This window comes from Bufo bufo, chromosome 9, assembly GCF_905171765.1.
Source record: "Bufo bufo chromosome 9, aBufBuf1.1, whole genome shotgun sequence".
NCBI classification, from domain to species: domain Eukaryota; kingdom Metazoa; phylum Chordata; class Amphibia; order Anura; family Bufonidae; genus Bufo; species Bufo bufo.
In genome coordinates, this window is record NC_053397.1 from 6,928,739 (window position 1) to 6,947,176 (window position 18,438).

Genomic DNA, 18,438 nt, shown 5'->3' on the forward strand with positions numbered 1-18,438 from the left:
TGCCTTCTGTGAATCTGGATCCGCCAACAACAATGGGCCACTTTTAGTTGTTTTTCCGGGGCCACTTTGTTCCCAGTCCGCCCCTGCACTTTATTTTGTAAGTATTTTTTTTTACTGAATCTGCAATAGATGCCCCTAACAAAACCTACAACAGCCCATGGGCTACAGCACCCCTGTGTCTGACTGCAGTGAGCCTGGAGCGCCGCCAGGAGGAGACAGAGGACACAATCAGCACAATATTTACCAATCAGACCAGGAATATGTAAATATTGAAAGTAGAGAATGACCCCCAGCGGAACAGACACAATGTAACAACCAGAGAACTTCCTTCAGCTGTAACTCCTCCCACTTCTCCGCCCCCGGTGACGTCCCTGTCACGGATTGGCTGTGGCGCCAAACAGTCTGTTAGTGGGCGGGGTTTGCAGGGATTGACGGGACGCGCAGCCTCAGGCTCCATTGTGAGGAAGAGGCGGCTCCGGTACCGGGATGTGAGGCCGCGCCCGCCCCGGAGCACAGTGCAAGGACGGCGCCCTCAGGATGAGCTCCAAGCCCGGCTCGGAGCGGGAGAGTGAGTCCCCGGGGGCCCCGGATTAGATGGGGATAGGGGCCCCATCATATGCATCAGGATCAGGGTGTAATATGCTGCAGCCTCTGTATACCGGATCAGGGTGTAATGTGCTGCAGCCTCTGTATACCGGATCAGGGTGTAATGTGCTGCAGCCTCTGTATACCGGATCAGGGTGTAATGTGCTGCAGCTTCTGTATACCGGAACAGGGTGTAATGTGCTACAGCCTCTGTATACAGGATCAGGGTGTAATGTGCTGCAGCCTCTGTATACAGGATCAGGGTGTAATATGCTGCAGGCTCTGTATACAGGATCAGGGTGTAATATGCTGCAGCCTCTATAAAGATCAGGGTGTAATATGCTGCAGCCTCTGTATAAAGATCAGGGTGTAATATGCTGCAACCTCTGTATTTAGGATCAGGGTGTAAAATGCTGCAGGTTCTGTATACAGGTCAGTATCAGGGTGTAATATGCTGCAGGCTCTGTATACAGGATCAGGGTGTAACGTGCTGCAGCCTCTGTATACAGGATCAGGGTGTAACGTGCTGCAGCCTCTGTATACAGGATCAGGGTGTAACGTGCTGCAGCCTCTGTATACAGACAGGATCAGGGTGTAACGTGCTGCAGCCTCTGTATACAGACAGGATCAGGGTGTAACGTGCTGCAGCCTCTGTATACAGACAGGATCAGGGTGTAACGTGCTGCAGCCTCTGTATACAGACAGGATCAGGGTGTAACGTGCTGCAGCCTCTGTATACAGACAGGATCAGGGTGTAACGTGCTGCAGCCTCTGTATACAGACCGGATCAGGGTGTAACGTGCTGCAGCCTCTGTATACAGACAGGATCAGGGTGTAACGTGCTGCAGCCTCTGTATACAGACAGGATCAGGGTGTAACGTGCTGCAGCCTCTGTATACAGACAGGATCAGGGTGTAACGTGCTGCAGCCTCTGTATACAGACAGGATCAGGGTGTAACGTGCTGCAGCCTCTGTATACAGACAGGATCAGGGTGTAACGTGCTGCAGCCTCTGTATACAGACAGGATCAGGGTGTAACGTGCTGCAGCCTCTGTATACAGACAGGATCAGGGTGTAACGTGCTGCAGCCTCTGTATACAGACAGGATCAGGGTGTAACGTGCTGCAGCCTCTGTATACAGACAGGATCAGGGTGTAACGTGCTGCAGCCTCTGTATACAGACAGGATCAGGGTGTAACGTGCTGCAGCCTCTGTATACAGACAGGATCAGGGTGTAACGTGCTGCAGCCTCTGTATACAGACAGGATCAGGGTGTAACGTGCTGCAGCCTCTGTATACAGACAGGATCAGGGTGTAACGTGCTGCAGCCTCTGTATACAGACAGGATCAGGGTGTAACGTGCTGCAGCCTCTGTATACAGACAGGATCAGGGTGTAACGTGCTGCAGCCTCTGTATACAGACAGGATCAGGGTGTAACGTGCTGCAGCCTCTGTATACAGACAGGATCAGGGTGTAACGTGCTGCAGCCTCTGTATACAGACAGGATCAGGGTGTAACGCGCTGCAGCCTCTGTATACAGACAGGATCAGGGTGTAACGCGCTGCAGCCTCTGTATACAGACAGGATCAGGGTGTAACGCGCTGCAGCCTCTGTATACAGACAGGATCAGGGTGTAACGCGCTGCAGCCTCTGTATACAGACAGGATCAGGGTGTAACGCGCTGCAGCCTCTGTATACAGACAGGATCAGGGTGTAACGCGCTGCAGCCTCTGTATACAGACAGGATCAGGGTGTAACGCGCTGCAGCCTCTGTATACAGACAGGATCAGGGTGTAACGCGCTGCAGCCTCTGTATACAGGATCAGGGTGTAACGCGCTGCAGCCTCTGTATACAGACAGGATCAGGGTGTAACGCGCTGCAGCCTCTGTATACAGACAGGATCAGGGTGTAACGCGCTGCAGCCTCTGTATACAGACAGGATCAGGGTGTAACGCGCTGCAGCCTCTGTATACAGACAGGATCAGGGTGTAACGCGCTGCAGCCTCTGTATACAGACAGGATCAGGGTGTAACGCGCTGCAGCCTCTGTATACAGACAGGATCAGGGTGTAACGCGCTGCAGCCTCTGTATACAGACAGGATCAGGGTGTAACGCGCTGCAGCCTCTGTATACAGACAGGATCAGGGTGTAACGCGCTGCAGCCTCTGTATACAGACAGGATCAGGGTGTAACGCGCTGCAGCCTCTGTATACAGACAGGATCAGGGTGTAACGCGCTGCAGCCTCTGTATACAGACAGGATCAGGGTGTAACGCGCTGCAGCCTCTGTATACAGACAGGATCAGGGTGTAACGCGCTGCAGCCTCTGTATACAGACAGGATCAGGGTGTAACGCGCTGCAGCCTCTGTATACAGACAGGATCAGGGTGTAACGCGCTGCAGCCTCTGTATACAGACAGGATCAGGGTGTAACGCGCTGCAGCCTCTGTATACAGACAGGATCAGGGTGTAACGCGCTGCAGCCTCTGTATACAGACAGGATCAGGGTGTAACGTGCTGCAGCCTCTGTATACAGACAGGATCAGGGTGTAACGTGCTGCAGCCTCTGTATACAGACAGGATCAGGGTGTAACGTGCTGCAGCCTCTGTATACAGACAGGATCAGGGTGTAACGTGCTGGACATTCCTGCTGCTCTGGGACTGGATACAAATGTAACAAACCCCCAGCTGAGCAGTAGTCGGACAGGTTTTCAGCCTCAGGATGCACGCAGGAATGTTTCCATTCACTGACAGGAAGTGGGGATTTCGGTATACAGAGTATTTTATAACGTTACTTTAGGAGCCCTTTATGACTGCGGGGGAGGGGCAGACGTATACCGTGTATCTGAAGTCTCCATTAACTCTTTATTATCCTGTAGCTGACGCCAGCGTCCGCCGTCACGCACTGCAGAGAAGCAAGGCCGACATCCCCCCCATCGACCTGGAGGTGCTGAAGGACCTGGAGATCCTCGCTCAGGACGTCGCCCTAAAAGTCGATCAGATGATGAGAAGTTTGAGCGGCACAATCCAGAACGTAAGATCTGGCGGTAGCCTCAGAAAGCAGCCGTATAATGCGCCGTCTGCAGCATGTCATATGTGAGCGCCGCCAGCTGCAGCAGCTTAACGGCCACTTTCCGCTGTAGTCGTCAGATTGATGCGTCGGTGATCTCCAGGTCTGAACACGCCCCTGACGTCATGTGTCTGTTTGCAGATGACGGCGCTCAGCGTGGGCTACATCCAGACGTACAGGGATTCCGTGGACAGCCTCGGAGAGTCAGTGGACATGAGCATCAAGGTAAGAGGCACCGAAGGAGCGTCTATACTGGGAGTAAGGGTGCGTGCACATGTGAAGGGGTCTCATGGGCACAGCCCCAAATTATAGAACATTGCAAACAAGCAAAGAGAAGGGAAGTCCATCTCTGTACACCGTATCCAATCATTACTTATCCTGTATAATACTCCAGAGCTGCACTCACTATTCTGCTGGTGCAGTCACTCTGTACATACATTACTTATCCTGTACTGATCCAGAGCTGCACTCACTATTCTGCTGGTGCAGTCACTGTGTACATACATTACATTGCTTATCCTCAGTTACATCCTGTATTATACTCCAGAGCTGCACTCACTATTCTGCTGGTGCAGTCACTGTGTACATACATTACTGATCCTGAGTTACATCCTGTATTATCCTCCAGAGCTGCACTCACTATTCTGCTGGTGCAGTCACTGTGTACATACATTACTTATCCTCTACTGATCCTGAGTTACATCCTGTATTATACTCCAGAGCTGCACTCACTATTCTGCTAGAGCAGTCACTGTGTACATACATTACTTATCCTGTACTCATCCTGAGTTACATCCTGTATTATTCTCCAGAGCTGCACCCACTATTCTGCTGGTGCAGTCACTGTGTACATACATTACTTATCCTGTACTGATCCTGAGTTACATCCTGTATTATACTCCAGAGCTGCACTCACTATTCTGCTGGTGGAGTCACTGTGTACATACATTACTTATCCTGTACTGATCCTGAGTTACATCCTGTATTATACTCCAGAGCTGCACTCACTATTCTGCTGGTGCAGTCACTGTGTACATACATTACTTATCCTGTACTGATCCTGAGTTACATCCTGTATTATACTCCAGAGCTGCACTCACTATTCTGCTGGTGCAGTCACTGTGTACATACATTACTTATCCTGTACTGATCCTGAGTTACATCCTGTATTATACTCCAGAGCTGCATTCACTATTCTGCTGGTGCAGTCACTGTGTACATACATTACTTATCCTGTACTGATCCTGAGTTACATCCTGTATTATACTCCAGAGCTGCACTCACTATTCTGCTGGTGCAGTCACTGTGTACATTTTTATCCTGTACTGATCCTGAGTTACATCCTGTATTATACTCCAGAGCTGCACTCACTATTCTGCTGGTGCAGTCACTGTGCACATACATTACTTATCCTGTACTGATCCTGAGTTATATCCTGTATTATACTCCAGAGCTGCACTCGTTATTCTGCTGATTTTACTGGAGACAGTCAGCAAGATCGTGGTCAAACACCCTCCTAACAATTAGGCTCCATTCACAAAACCATATTTGTGGTCGGCTACTTTCACATTAGCGTTTTTGCGGATCCGTGATGGATCTGCAAAAACGCTTCTGTTACAATAATACAACCGCGTGCATCAGTCATGAACAGATCCGTTTTCTATTGTGACAGAGAAAACGGATTAGTCCCCGTTGACTAAGGCCTCCTGCACACGACCGTATGGCTTTTTTAGTGTTTTGCGGTCTGTTTTTCATAAATGTTCCGTTTTTTGTTTCCGTTCTGTTTTTCCGTATGGCATATACAGTAATTACATAGAAAAAATTGGGCTGGGCATAACATTTTCAATAGATGGTTCTGCAAAAACGGAACGGATACGGAAGACATACAAAGTACATTCTGTGTGTGTTCAGTTTTTTTTGCGGACCCATTGACTTAAATGGAGCCACGGAACGTGATTTGCGGGCAATAATAGGACATGTTCTATCTTTCAACGGAACGGAAACTGAATGCATACAGAGTACATTCCGTATTTTTTTTCGGAACCATTGAAATTAATGGTACCATATACGGAACGAAATAAACAGCCCGTAAATGAAAAAAAAAAACGGTCGTGTGCAGGAGGCCTTACATTGTGCGTCAGGACGGATCCGTCTTGCTCTGCACCACATTGCGGACAGATAAACGCGTTATTCTGTCCGCGATGGGAGCGCAACCAAACGGAACAGGGTGCACTCAGTTTCGTTCAGTTCTGTCCCTATTGACGATGAACGGGGACAAAAACGGAAGGAAGCGTTTTCTTCCGCTCTTGAGATTGTATGATGGATCTCAATAGTGGAATTGAAAGTCGCCTGATCTGTATTGTTTGGGTTTTGGATCTGGACCCGTTCACACCACGTGATGTCTACAGTTCCGCAAAAAAGCTAGAACGCGTCCATTTTCGGGACAATAGGCATTTCTTGCAACAGGTCCGCAAAAAAACAGATGCGACCGGACATTGTATTTCCTGCAGATCGTGTTTTGTGCAGAGTGTGAATGCAGTCTTAGGCCTCAGTCACACGTCAGTGTTCGGTCAGTGATTTTGAGCCAAAACCAGGCGCGGCTCTAAACCCAGAACAGGAGCCGATCTTCCCCTTACACCTCATGTCTGCGGAGGCTCCGATCCTGGCTCTCAATCACTGACCAAATACTGATGTGTGAATGAGGCTTTAACCTGAGATCCTAGAATGCAGGGGATGCTGGGAGATGTCAGCACTGAGGTTCAGAGTCGTGCATTGCTGTGGGTCCCGGCCCTCTGATCGCACTTTCCTTCTCTCGGCAGGGGATGTACACGCTGATGGCGCGCTGCGAGGAGCTGGATCGGTCCATGCAGCCCATTCAAGCTTTGGCCAAGCAGATCCGGGAGATTAAGCGCACGCTGGAGATGTTCGAGACGTTATGTAAATAATTAGCGATTACGAGCGAGGATTCTATTTTTAATAAATGGATTAATGCGCCAAAGAGAACAGAGAGTCCTGATTGGTTGAGATGTAAAGGAGGCGGGGATTCTTTGCCGGCACAAACGGAGGCCGCGGTCCACGGCATGCAGACAGGGTCAATCTGATTGTGTCAAGCCCCGCCCCCTCAAGATATCCTGGACTGGTCACATGACAGATTCCACTGGCTGAGTACATTATATCAAGTATACAACACTACTGCATCTGGGATGTGTTCATCCTGAGCCTCCTGCTTCATGAACTAACATAGGGAGGATGCAACTGCATTATACACAATGTCATTCAGAAGCCTATGACACCTGGCTGACAACTCCTATAGGCACTAAAGACCGAGGAGTTGTCACTCAGCTAAGAGCATTTTGGGGGCACTGGCCCTTTAAGACAGGAGAGGAATGTGATTGGTTCTGTTTATTTAGATTAAAGTTACAGAAACATCGATACAAAAGAAAAAAAGAAAATAATCAGGAAACGCAGATCATTGGCACAACGGCCATCGCCACCATCTGGGCGAGGAACTGTGTCACATGGCTTCTGTCGACCAATAAAATGAAGGAATGATCAGGTGACAAGCTGTAAACGCAGATGATGGGGGAAGGAGTCCATAGCGAATATCTGTATATAAAATATAACGAGCGGGGGCGTGGCCTCTAGGTCAGCGTTTCTCCTTTAGTGACCTGTAAAAAAATTTTAAAAATAAATAAATCAGACGGGTGAGTGATGGCGCCGGCGATCCGAGCGAGAAGCACAGCGGACACACTGCCAATGCAAAGCCTGGCGCATGCAGATGACCCCCACCCCGCAGCCACAGGACAGCACAAGATCAGCACGGCAGTTGTCAGACACAGAAATATCGTATCACCATGTAAATACCTGGGAGGGACCTATGGCTGTCTTCATCCTGAGCCTCCTGGTTGATGAATAGAATGGCAGAACTGCAGTGAAGACTGACACACAAAGGGAGGAGGGGGTGCACAGATTGGCATGCCATTCAGAGTCTGCAGAAAGCTGGGGGTAACCTGCATCTCAAGTAGGGGATGAGAATGAAACCACTGAACAGCTGGGGGCGCTGCAGAGCCATGACTGCAACTCCCCCATAGAAGACATCAATGTCTGATCAATAGGGGTCTCACTGCTGGGAAGCCCACCTACCACAAAGGTCACTAGGATCAGTGAGGGTCTGACCTCTAGGACCCCCTCCGATCCAGAAAGTAAAGGGGCTAAAGCACAACCGCGGGCGGGGCGCAACAAGGCGCCACCACAACCCCGGCTGGGGGCACAACAAGGCGCCACCACAACCCCGGCCGGGGCGCCACTGTGCAGGGAACAACAGTGAAGAGGTCAAAGTGTTAAAAGCTGCAGCGCTAATGTATTTTCTGAATTGGGTCGGGGGTCCCACAAATCATAAATTGAGGCTCCTCCCCAGGGTCCACTGCGCTCACCTCTGTGTATCACAATGCTCAATCGGTAAACAGGATCCTCAATTTAAAGGGGAACGCTCCCATCCAATAATGTTATGGCAGTAGGAAAGGCATATTACAGTCTGATTGGAGAAGACCACACTTGGGGACAGTCCTGTGGCCCTTTCATTCTGTGGGGCCCCTCCAGTCACTGGTGGATTATCCTAGCAACAAGCCATCACTTCCTGGGACCCATATGCAAAATGGATCCAAAGTGCCCAGTGGGCGGGCTTTCCTTTTAAAGTGCCATCCTCCTCCCCTCTCCCTTGCCGATACCAAATCTCGCTAAGGCACCATCTGATACTCTTGTGGTGCTTCCGGAATCTGTTCAACGGCCGGCACATCAGGGGATGGGGCCCTACGCTCTCGACGGCCGGCACATCAGGGGATGGGGCCCTACGCTCTCGACGGCCGGCACATCAGGGGATGGGGCCCTACGCTCTCGACGGCCGGCACATCAGGGGATGGGGCCCTACGCTCTCGACGGCCGGCACATCAGGGGATGGGGCCCTACGCTCTCGACGGCCGGCACATCAGGGGATGGGGCCCTACGCTCTCGACGGCCGGCACACCAGGGGATGGGGCCCTACGCTCTCGACGGCCGGCTCACCAGGGGATGGGGCCCTACGCTCTCGACGGCCGGCACACCAGGGGATGGGGCCCTACGCTCTCGACGGCCAGCACATCAGGGGATGGGGCCCTACGCTCTCGACGGCCAGCACATCAGGGGATGGGGCCCTACGCTCTCGACGGCCGGCACATCAGGGGATGGGGCCCTACGCTCTCGAGCGGCCAGCACATCAGGGGATGGGGCCCTACGCTCTCGACGGCCGGCACATCAGGGGATGGGGCCCTACGCTCTCGGGGGCCGGCACACCAGGGGATGGGGCCCTACGCTCTCGACGGCCGGCACATCAGGGGATGGGGCCCTACGCTCTTGACGGCCGGAACACCAGGGGATGGGGCCCTACGCTCTCGACGGCCGGCACATCAGGGGATGGGGCCCTACGCTCTTGACGGCCGGAACACCAGGGGATGGGGCCCTACGCTCTCGACGGCCGGCACATCAGGGGATGGGGCCCTACGCTCTCGACGGCCGGCACACCAGGGGATGGGGCTGCATAGGAGCTGTAGACGTGCAGATATTCCCTCAATACTATTTGTAAAGTGGCTTCATCTCAGACGCACTGGGACAGTAAGATTACTGGTTGCAAATGTATTCACACCCTTTAGTCATCTTGACCTCAAACGTTGCAATAAAAGGCATTAAGGACATTATAAGGGCAGATTTATTATAATGACCTGACAGAAGCCAAAATCACTACACCCACAGGCCGAGCCCCGACACAGAGGATAGAAAAGCAATTCCCTAGTGACCCAGGATTCCTTCATGCAAGAGTTAACTCCGGCCCCGTGGGATGTATCCTCAAACTTGTTATCCGTTTTCACTCATCTTTCGGCGTCCTATTACATCTATTGCTGGCTGGACACCGTCTGCAAGCTGCTGTTGGTGGATCTTATTATGGCTTTGATTACATTCCTCCGATACTGATCAGTCACATTCACTGCCGGACGCCATTATTAAATGGAGACGATTACACATCCGCCAACAGCAGCTGATGGTCGTCGCCTCCAGAAGTAAAAATATCAAACGGCATAATAATGATACAAAGGCAAATCCCACCCATGCGGGGCCATCATATTACAGCCAATGAGAGTGGAAGGAAAAGATATAGAGAAGCAGGATAAGAACAGATCCGTCACCAGCAGCTTGGGGATGGTTTACAGGCAATAAATGATTGTTAATTCATAGTAATAAGACCTTGGATAGCAGCGAGAGGAGCCCTGACCACCGGCCTCCAGCGGTCGCTGACTGGTGCCCCCCGGGAGGATGTCCACTTCTCCGAGAACTAGTCTGGGATAGAGTCTGTGTCTGATGACTATAGAGCCAATATTAATCAAAGGATGACAAAAAATAAAAAATATACTTGACACTAAATCAGTAGCTTGCTGATGGCTTCCCCAAAAAAGTATACTACTCAAAAATACAGTAATGGGCCAGTACGGTGTATGCATCCCCCCCCTCCGTGCTTGAGTAATCTGCACCTACTTCCTCTTCCATACAATCAGCTGCTGCAGCGCTTCCCCTCCCTGACACACTAATCATATAGGGCTGCAACGAGTACTCGACTAAATCGACCACTGAGCGGGATTGAAGCGCTTGCTATTACTCCCGCTCCGTGGTCTCCCGCTGCGCTCGGAATACTCACCTTTCCAGCAGGCGGCCTCCGGACACTCCACAGCACGTCCATGGTCCCGCGCTGCACTGACCTCCTGACGTACGCACCCCGTGACCTGACGCGCTGTGTGACGTCAGGCGCAGAGCAGCGCGGAACGATGGAGTGTCGGCGGCGCCCCTGCTGGAAAGGTAAGTTGGTGCGACTAAGGCCGGGAGCCCAGAGTGCACAGCGTCATAGCAACCAATGAGACTGTGCACTCCGGGTGTCAGGAGAAGCGGAAGGGGGGATAGTGGAGCTGACGGCACGGGGGGGGGGGGGGGGGGGATAGTGGAGCTGACGGCACGGGGGGGGGGGATAGTGGAGCTGATGGCACTGGGGGGGATAGTGGAGCTGATGGCACGGGGGGGGGGGGGATAGTGGAGCTGATGGCACGGGGGGGGGGAATAGTGGAGCTGATGGCACGGGGGGGGGGGATAGTGGAGCTGATGGCACGGGGGGGGGGGGGGATAGTGGAGCTGATGGCACGGGGGGGGGGGGGGGGGATAGTGGAGCTGATGGCACGGGGGGGGGGGGATAGTGGAGCTGATGGCACGGGGGGGGGGGGGATAGTGGAGCTGATGGCACGGGGGGGGGGGGGGATAGTGGAGCTGATGGCACGGGGGGGGGGGGGATAGTGGAGCTGATGGCACGGGGGGGGGGATAGTGGAGCTGATGGCACGGGGGGGGGATAGTGGAGCTGATGGCACGGGGGGGGGGATAGTGGAGCTGATGGCACGGGGGGGGGGGATAGTGGAGCTGATGGCACGGGGGGGGGATAGTGGAGCTGATGGCATGGGGGGGATAGTGGAGCTGATGGCACGGGGGGGGATAGTGGAGCTGATGGCACGGGGGGGGATAGTGGAGCTGATGGCACGGGGGGGGATAGTGGAGCTGATGGCACGGGGGGGGATAGTGGAGCTGATGGCACGGGGGGGGATAGTGGAGCTGATGGCACGGGGGGGGATAGTGGAGCTGATGGCACGGGGGGGATAGTGGAGCTGATGGCACGGGGGGGGATAGTGGAGCTGATGGCACGGGGGGGGATAGTGGAGCTGATGGCACGGGGGGGGGGGATAGTGGAGCTGATGGCACGGGGGGGGGATAGTGGAGCTGATGGCACGGGGGGGGGATAGTGGAGCTGATGGCACGGGGGGGGGGATAGTGGAGCTGATGGCACGGGGGGGGGATAGTGGAGCTGATGGCACGGGGGGGGGATAGTGGAGCTGATGGCTCTGGGGGGGGGGGGGATAGTGGAGCTGATGGCTCTTGGGCTGATCGCACAGGGGGGGAATCTGATGAGTTTTTATAAAGGAAAACAGTCTATTCATTCATTTTTTATTATTAGATTACTCGATTAATCGTAAAAAATAATCAATAGAATACACGATTACTAAAATAATCGTTTACTGCAGGCCAAGTAGGGGGTCACTATGTTCATCCATGGTGCGATGATATCACATGAAGGGTTAATATCAAGCAAAAGCCCAAAATCCAACACAACAGAAAGAGCAAAAAGTAACGAGGAGTCCAGACTGGAGGGAGGAAGAGACCATGCGGGGGAGGGGTTCATGCAGCACAACAGTTATTCTGCGGGTCACCACCATTCCAGAGGGCGGCAGAAAGTCAAAATAAAGAACAAAAAGAAAAATGAGTGTGAGATTCAGAGCAACAACAGCGGCAGCAGCAGCGCCCCCCCAACGTGTCTACACAGGGGCGCCCCCCCCCCCCCCCCCCCCCCCAACGTGTCCACAGTCCAAACCACCGCAAATGTCAACACAACAGATACTTCAAGGTTTGATCTGCGGCTGCAATGCGCCTCTCCTTCCTTCGGGGGTCAGTCATGCTGACTGGTTCCCTTTACAGGGCTTATCCCGTCTGGACACTTATTCCATGTTTATAGCATGGGCTCCCCCCCCCCCCCCATGGCGCTAGAAGCATGATATCTCCCATCTACCTGTCCCTCCCCCCAGAGTAATGTAATGGATGTTTACATCACTCCGATACAATGTAACAGGTGCTGGATACAATGTTTCATGTCTCTGCGTATTGTTACAGCGGCTGCTGCGATCACACGGACATATGCACAGATTCTCGCATCTCAGACATGCAGAACGGACGCTACCCAAAAAAACTATCTCAGAGAACGTTCCAGGACGTACCCGCGCCTCGATGTACTCGATCCGTCTCTCCAGCGCCGTCAGCTTCTCGTTCAGCGTCGCCAATCGTGAGCGGCAGGACATGTCTGAGGGGAGGAGAAAGGGTTAAACATGGAAACTGCTGAGACACCTGTATATAAGAGACGTTCTCTCCAGTATATATATATATGTGACCTGTATAAAAGAGACGTCCTCTCTGTATATATATATATATATATGTGACCTGTATATAAGAGACGTCCTCTCCAGTATATATATATATGTGACCTGTATAAAAGAGACGTCCTCTCCAGTATATATATATGTGACCTGTATAAAAGAGACGTCCTCTCCAGTATATATATATGTGACCTGTATAAAAGAGACGTCCTCTCCAGTATATATATATGTGACCTGTATAAAAGAGACGTCCTCTCCAGTATATATATATGTGACCTGTATAAAAGAGACGTCCTCTCCAGTATATATATGTGACCTGTATAAAAGAGACGTCCTCTCCAGTATATATATATATATATATGTGACCTGTATAAAAGAGACGTTCTCTCCAGTATATATATATATGTGACCTGTATAAAAGAGACGTCCTCTCCAGTATATATATATATATATGTGACCTGTATAAAAGAGACGTCCTCTCCAGTATATATATATGTGACCTGTATAAAAGAGACGTCCTCTCCAGTATATATATATGTGACCTGTATAAAAGAGACGTTCTCTCCAGTATATATATATATGTGACCTGTATAAAAGAGACGTCCTCTCCAGTATATATATATGTGACCTGTATATAAGAGACGTCCTCTCCAGTATATATATATGTGACCTGTATAAAAGAGACGTCCTCTCCAGTATATATATATATGTGACCTGTATAAAAGAGACGTCCTCTCCAGTATATATATATATGTGACCTGTATAAAAGAGACGTCCTCTCCAGTATATATATATGTGACCTGTATATAAGAGACGTCCTCTCCAGTATATATATGTGACCTGTATAAAAGAGACGTCCTCTCCAGTATATATATATGTGACCTGTATATAAGAGACGTCCTCTCCAGTATATATATATGTGACCTGTATATAAGAGACGTCCTCTCCAGTATATATATATATGTGACCTGTATATAAGAGACGTCCTCTCCAGTATATATACACTGCTCCAAAAAATAAAGGGAACACAAAAAGAACACATCCTAGATCTGAGTTAATTAAATATTCTTCTGAAATACTTTGTTCTTTACATAGTTGAATGTGCTGACAACAAAATCGCACAAAAATAAAAAAATGGAAATCAAATTTTTCACCCCATGGAGGTCTGGATTTGGAGTCACACTCAAAATTAAAGTGGAAAAACACACTACAGGCTGATCCAACTTTGATGTAATGTCCTTAAAACAAGTCAAAATGAGGCTCAGTAGTGTGTGTGGCCTCCACGTGCCTGTATGACCTCCCTACAACGCCTGTGCATGCTCCTGATGAGGTGGCGGACGGTCTCCTGAGGGATCTCCTCCCAGACCTGGACTAAAGCATCTGCCAACTCCTGGACAGTCTGTGGTGCAACGGGACGTTGGTGGATAGAGCGAGACATGATGTCCCAGATGTGCTCAATTGGATTCAGGTCTGGGGAACGGGCGGGCCAGTCCATAGCATCAATGCCTTCGTCTTGCAGGAACTGCTGACACACTCCAGCCACATGAGGTCTAGCATTGTCTTGCATTAGGAGGAACCCAGGGCCAACCGCACCAGCATATGGTCTCACAAGGGGTCTGAGGATCTCATCTCGGTACCTAATGGCAGTCAGGCTACCTCTGGCGAGCACATGGAGGGCTGTGCGGCCCTCCAAAGAAATGCCACCCCACACCATTACTGACCCAATGCCAAACCGGTCATGCTGGAGGATGTTGCAGGCAGCAGAACGTTCTCCACGGCGTCTCCAGACTCTGTCACGTCTGTCACATGTGCTCAGTGTGAACCTGCTTTCATCTGTGAAGAGCACAAGGCGCCAGTGGCGAATTTGCCAATCTTGGTGTTCTCTGGCAAATGCCAAACGTCCTGCACGGTGTTGGGCTGTAAGCACAACCCCCACCTGTGGACGTCGGGCCCTCATATCACCCTCATGGAGTCTGTTTCTGACCGTTTGAGCAGACACATGCACATTTGTGGCCTGCTGGAGGTCATTTTGCAGGGCTCTGGCAGTGCTCCTCCTGTTCCTCATTGCACAAAGGCGGAGGTAGCGGTCCTGCTGCTGGGTTGTTGCCCTCCTACGGCCTCCTCCACGTCTCCTGATGTACTGGCCTGTCTCCTGGTAGCGCCTCCATGCTCTGGACACTACGCTGACAGACACAGCAAACCTTCTTGCCACAGCTCGCATTGATGTGCCATCCTGGATAAGCTGAACTACCTGAGCCACTTGTGTGGGTTGTAGACTCCGTCTCATGCTACCACTAGAGTGAAAGCACCGCCAGCATTCAAAAGTGACCAAAACATCAGCCAGGAAGCATAGGAACTGAGAAGTGGTCTGTGGTCACCACCTGCAGAACCACTCCTTTATTGGGGGTGTCTTGCTAATTGCCTATAATTTCCACCTGTTGTCTATCCCATTTGCACAACAGCATGTGAAATTGATTGTCACTCAGTGTTGCTTCCTAAGTGGACAGTTTGATTTCACAGAAGTGTGATTGACTTGGAGTTACATTGTGTTGTTTAAGTGTTCCCTTTATTTTTTTGAGCAGTGTATTATATACTGGATACATGTTGTCTTCGTAACATATAACAATATAATATAAACAAATATATATATGTGACCTGTATATGAGACGTCCTCACTGTGTATATATATAACCTGTATATAAGAGACGTCCTCTCTGTATATATATATATATATATATGTGACCTGTATATGAGAGACGTCCTCTCTGTATATATATATATATATATGTGACCTGTATATGAGAGACGTCCTCTCTGTATATATATATATATATATATGTGACCTGTATATGAGAGACGTCCTCTCCGTATATATATATATATATATATATATATATATATATATATGTGACCTGTATATGAGAGACGTCCTCTCTGTATATATATATATATATGTGACCTGTATATGAGAGACGTCCTCTCCGTCCTCTCTGTATATATATATGTGACCTGTATATGAGACGTCCTCTCTGTATGTATATATATATATATATATATATATATATATATATATATACAGTGGAGGAAATAATTATTTGACCCCTCACTGATTTTGTAAGTTTGTCCAATGACAAAGAAATGAAAAGTCTCAGAACAGTATCATTTCAATGGTAGGTTTATTGTAACAGTGGCAGATAGCACATCAAAAGGAAAATCGAAAAAATAAACTTTAAATAAAAGATAGCAACTGATTTGCATTTCATTGAGTGAAATAAGTATTTGAACCCTCTAACAAAAAAAGACTTAATACTTGGTGGAAAAACCCTTGTTTGCAAGCACAGAGGTCAAACGTTTCTTGTAATTGATGACCAAGTTTGCGCACATTTTAGGAGGAATGTTGGTCCACTCCTCTTTGCAGATCATCTCTAAATCCCTAAGGTTTCGAGGCTGTCTCTGTGCAACTCTGAGCTTGAGCTCCCTCCATAGGTTTTCGATTGGATTAAGGTCCGGAGACTGACTAGGCCACTCCATGACCTTAATGTGCTTCTTCTTGAGCCACTCCTTTGTTGCCTTTGCTGTATGTTTTGGGTCATTGTCGTGCTGGAACACCCATCCACGACCCATTTTCAGTTTCCTGGCAGAGGGAAGGAGGTTGTCGCTCAGGATTTCACGATACATGGCTCCGTCCATTTTCCCGTTAATGCGAATAAGTTGTCCTGTGCCCTTAGCAGAAAAACACCCCCAAAGCAAAATGTTTCCACCCCCATGCTTGACGGTGGGGACGGTGTTTTGGGGGTCATAGGCAGCATTTTTCTTCCTCCAAACACAGCGAGTTGAGTTAATGCCAAAGAGCTCTATTTTGGTCTCATCAGACCACAGCACCTTCTCCCAGTCACTCTCTGAATCATTCCGGTGTTCATTGGCAAACTTCAGACGGGCCTGCACATGTGCCTTCCTGAGCAGGGGGACCTTGCGAGCCCTGCAGGATTTTAATCCATTGCGGTGTAATGTGTTTCCAATGGTTTTCTTGGTGACTGTGGTCCCTGCTAATTTGAGGTCATTAACTAACTCCTCCCGTGTAGTTCTAGGATGCTTTTTCACCTTTCTCAGAACCATTGACACCCCACGAGGTGAGATCTTGCGTGGAGCCCCAGAGCGAGGTCGATTGATGGTCATTTTGTGCTCCTTCCATTTTCGAACAATCGCACCAACAGTTGTCACCTTCTCTCCCAGCTTCTTGCTAATGGTTTTGTAGCCCATTCCAGCCTTGTGCAGGTCTACAATTTTGTCTCTGACATCCTTGGACAGCTCTTTGGTCTTTCCCATGTTGGAGAGTTTGGAGTCTGCTTGATTGATTGATTCTGTGGACAGGTGTCTTTTATACAGGTGACTAGTTAAGACAGGTGTCCTTAATGAGGGTGACTAATTGAGTAGAAGTGTCTAACCACTCTGTGGGAGCCAGAACTCTTAATGGTTGGTAGGGGTTCAAATACTTATTTCACTCAATGAAATGCAAATCAGTTGCTATCTTTTATTTAAAGTTATTTTTTCGATTTTCCTTTTGATGTGCTATCTGCCACTGTTACAATAAACCTACCATTGAAATGATACTGTTCTGAGACTTTTCATTTCTTTGTCATTGGACAAACTTACAAAATCAGTGAGGGGTCAAATAATTATTTCCTCCACTGTATATATATATATGTGACCTGTATATGAGAGACGTCCTCTCTGTATACAGTGGGATGCGAAAGTTTGGGCAACCTTGTTAATCGTCATGATTTTCCTGTATAAATCGTTGGTTGTTACGATAAAAAATGTCAGTTAAATATATCATACAGGAGACACACACAGTGATATCTGAGAAGTGAAATGAAGTTTATTGGATTTACAGAAAGTGCTATAATTGTTTATACAGAATTAGGCAGGTGCATAAATTTGGGCACCACAAAAAAGAAATGAAATCAATATTTAGTAGATCCTCCTTTTGCAGAAATTCCAGCCTCTAAACACTTCCTGTAGGTTCCAATGAGAGTCTGGATTCTGGTTGAAGGTATTTTGGACCATTCCTCTTTACAAAACATCTTTAGTTCATTCAGGTTTGATGGCTTCCGAGCATGGACAGCTCTCTATAAGTCACACCACTGATTATAATTATATTCAGGTCTGGGGACTGAGATGGCCATTCCAGAACGTTGTACTTGTTCCTCTGCATAAATGCCTTAGTGGATTTTGAGCAGTGTTTAGGGTCGTTGTCTTGTTGAGAGATCCAGCCCCGACGCGGCTTCAGCTTTGTCACTGATTCCTGGACATTGGTCTCCAGAATCTGCTGATACTGAGTGGAATCCATGCGTCCCTCAACTTTGACCAGATTCCCAGTCCCTGCACTGGCCCCACAGCCCCCAGCATGATGGGACCACCACCATATTGTACTGTAGGGAGCAGGTGTTTTTCTTGGAATGCTGTGTTCTTTTTCCTCCATGCATAACGCCCCTTGTTATGGCCAAATAATAAATTTTAGTTTCATCAGTCCACAGCACCTTATTCCAAAATGAAGCTGGCTTGTCCAAATGTGCTTTAGCCAACCTCAAGCGGAGAAAAGGCTTCCTCTGCATCGCTCTCGCATACGGCATCTCCTTGTGTAAAGTGCGCCGAATGGTTGAACGATGCACAGTGACTCCATCTGCAGCAAGATGATGTTGTAGGTCTTTGGTGCTGGTCTGTGGGTTGACTCTGA

At 49.4% G+C, this 18,438-nt stretch overlaps 2 protein-coding genes across 2 annotated transcripts in view; one reads left to right on the forward strand and one right to left on the reverse strand.

Moving 5' to 3' along the window:
* Positions 1-400: 400 nt before the first annotated feature.
* BORCS6 (BLOC-1 related complex subunit 6) lies at positions 401-6,659 on the forward strand. The gene is made up of 4 exons (XM_040408481.1): positions 401-568; positions 3,466-3,620; positions 3,798-3,881; positions 6,476-6,659. Exons 1-4 carry the CDS (start codon positions 538-540, stop codon positions 6,599-6,601), a joined length of 396 nt encoding a protein of 131 aa, XP_040264415.1. The 5' UTR covers positions 401-537; the 3' UTR covers positions 6,602-6,659.
* A 384-nt stretch (positions 6,660-7,043) lies between these two features.
* The window catches only part of BRK1 (BRICK1 subunit of SCAR/WAVE actin nucleating complex), a 14,698-nt gene continuing 3,303 nt past the window's right edge, over positions 7,044-18,438 (reverse strand). The window contains exons 2-3 of the mRNA XM_040408482.1: positions 12,546-12,628; positions 7,044-7,324 (exon numbers count right to left, since the gene is read on the reverse strand). Coding sequence (XP_040264416.1) covers positions 7,298-7,324; positions 12,546-12,628 — 110 coding nt within the window. The 3' untranslated portion in view covers positions 7,044-7,297. The remainder of the gene's footprint in view (positions 7,325-12,545; positions 12,629-18,438) is intronic.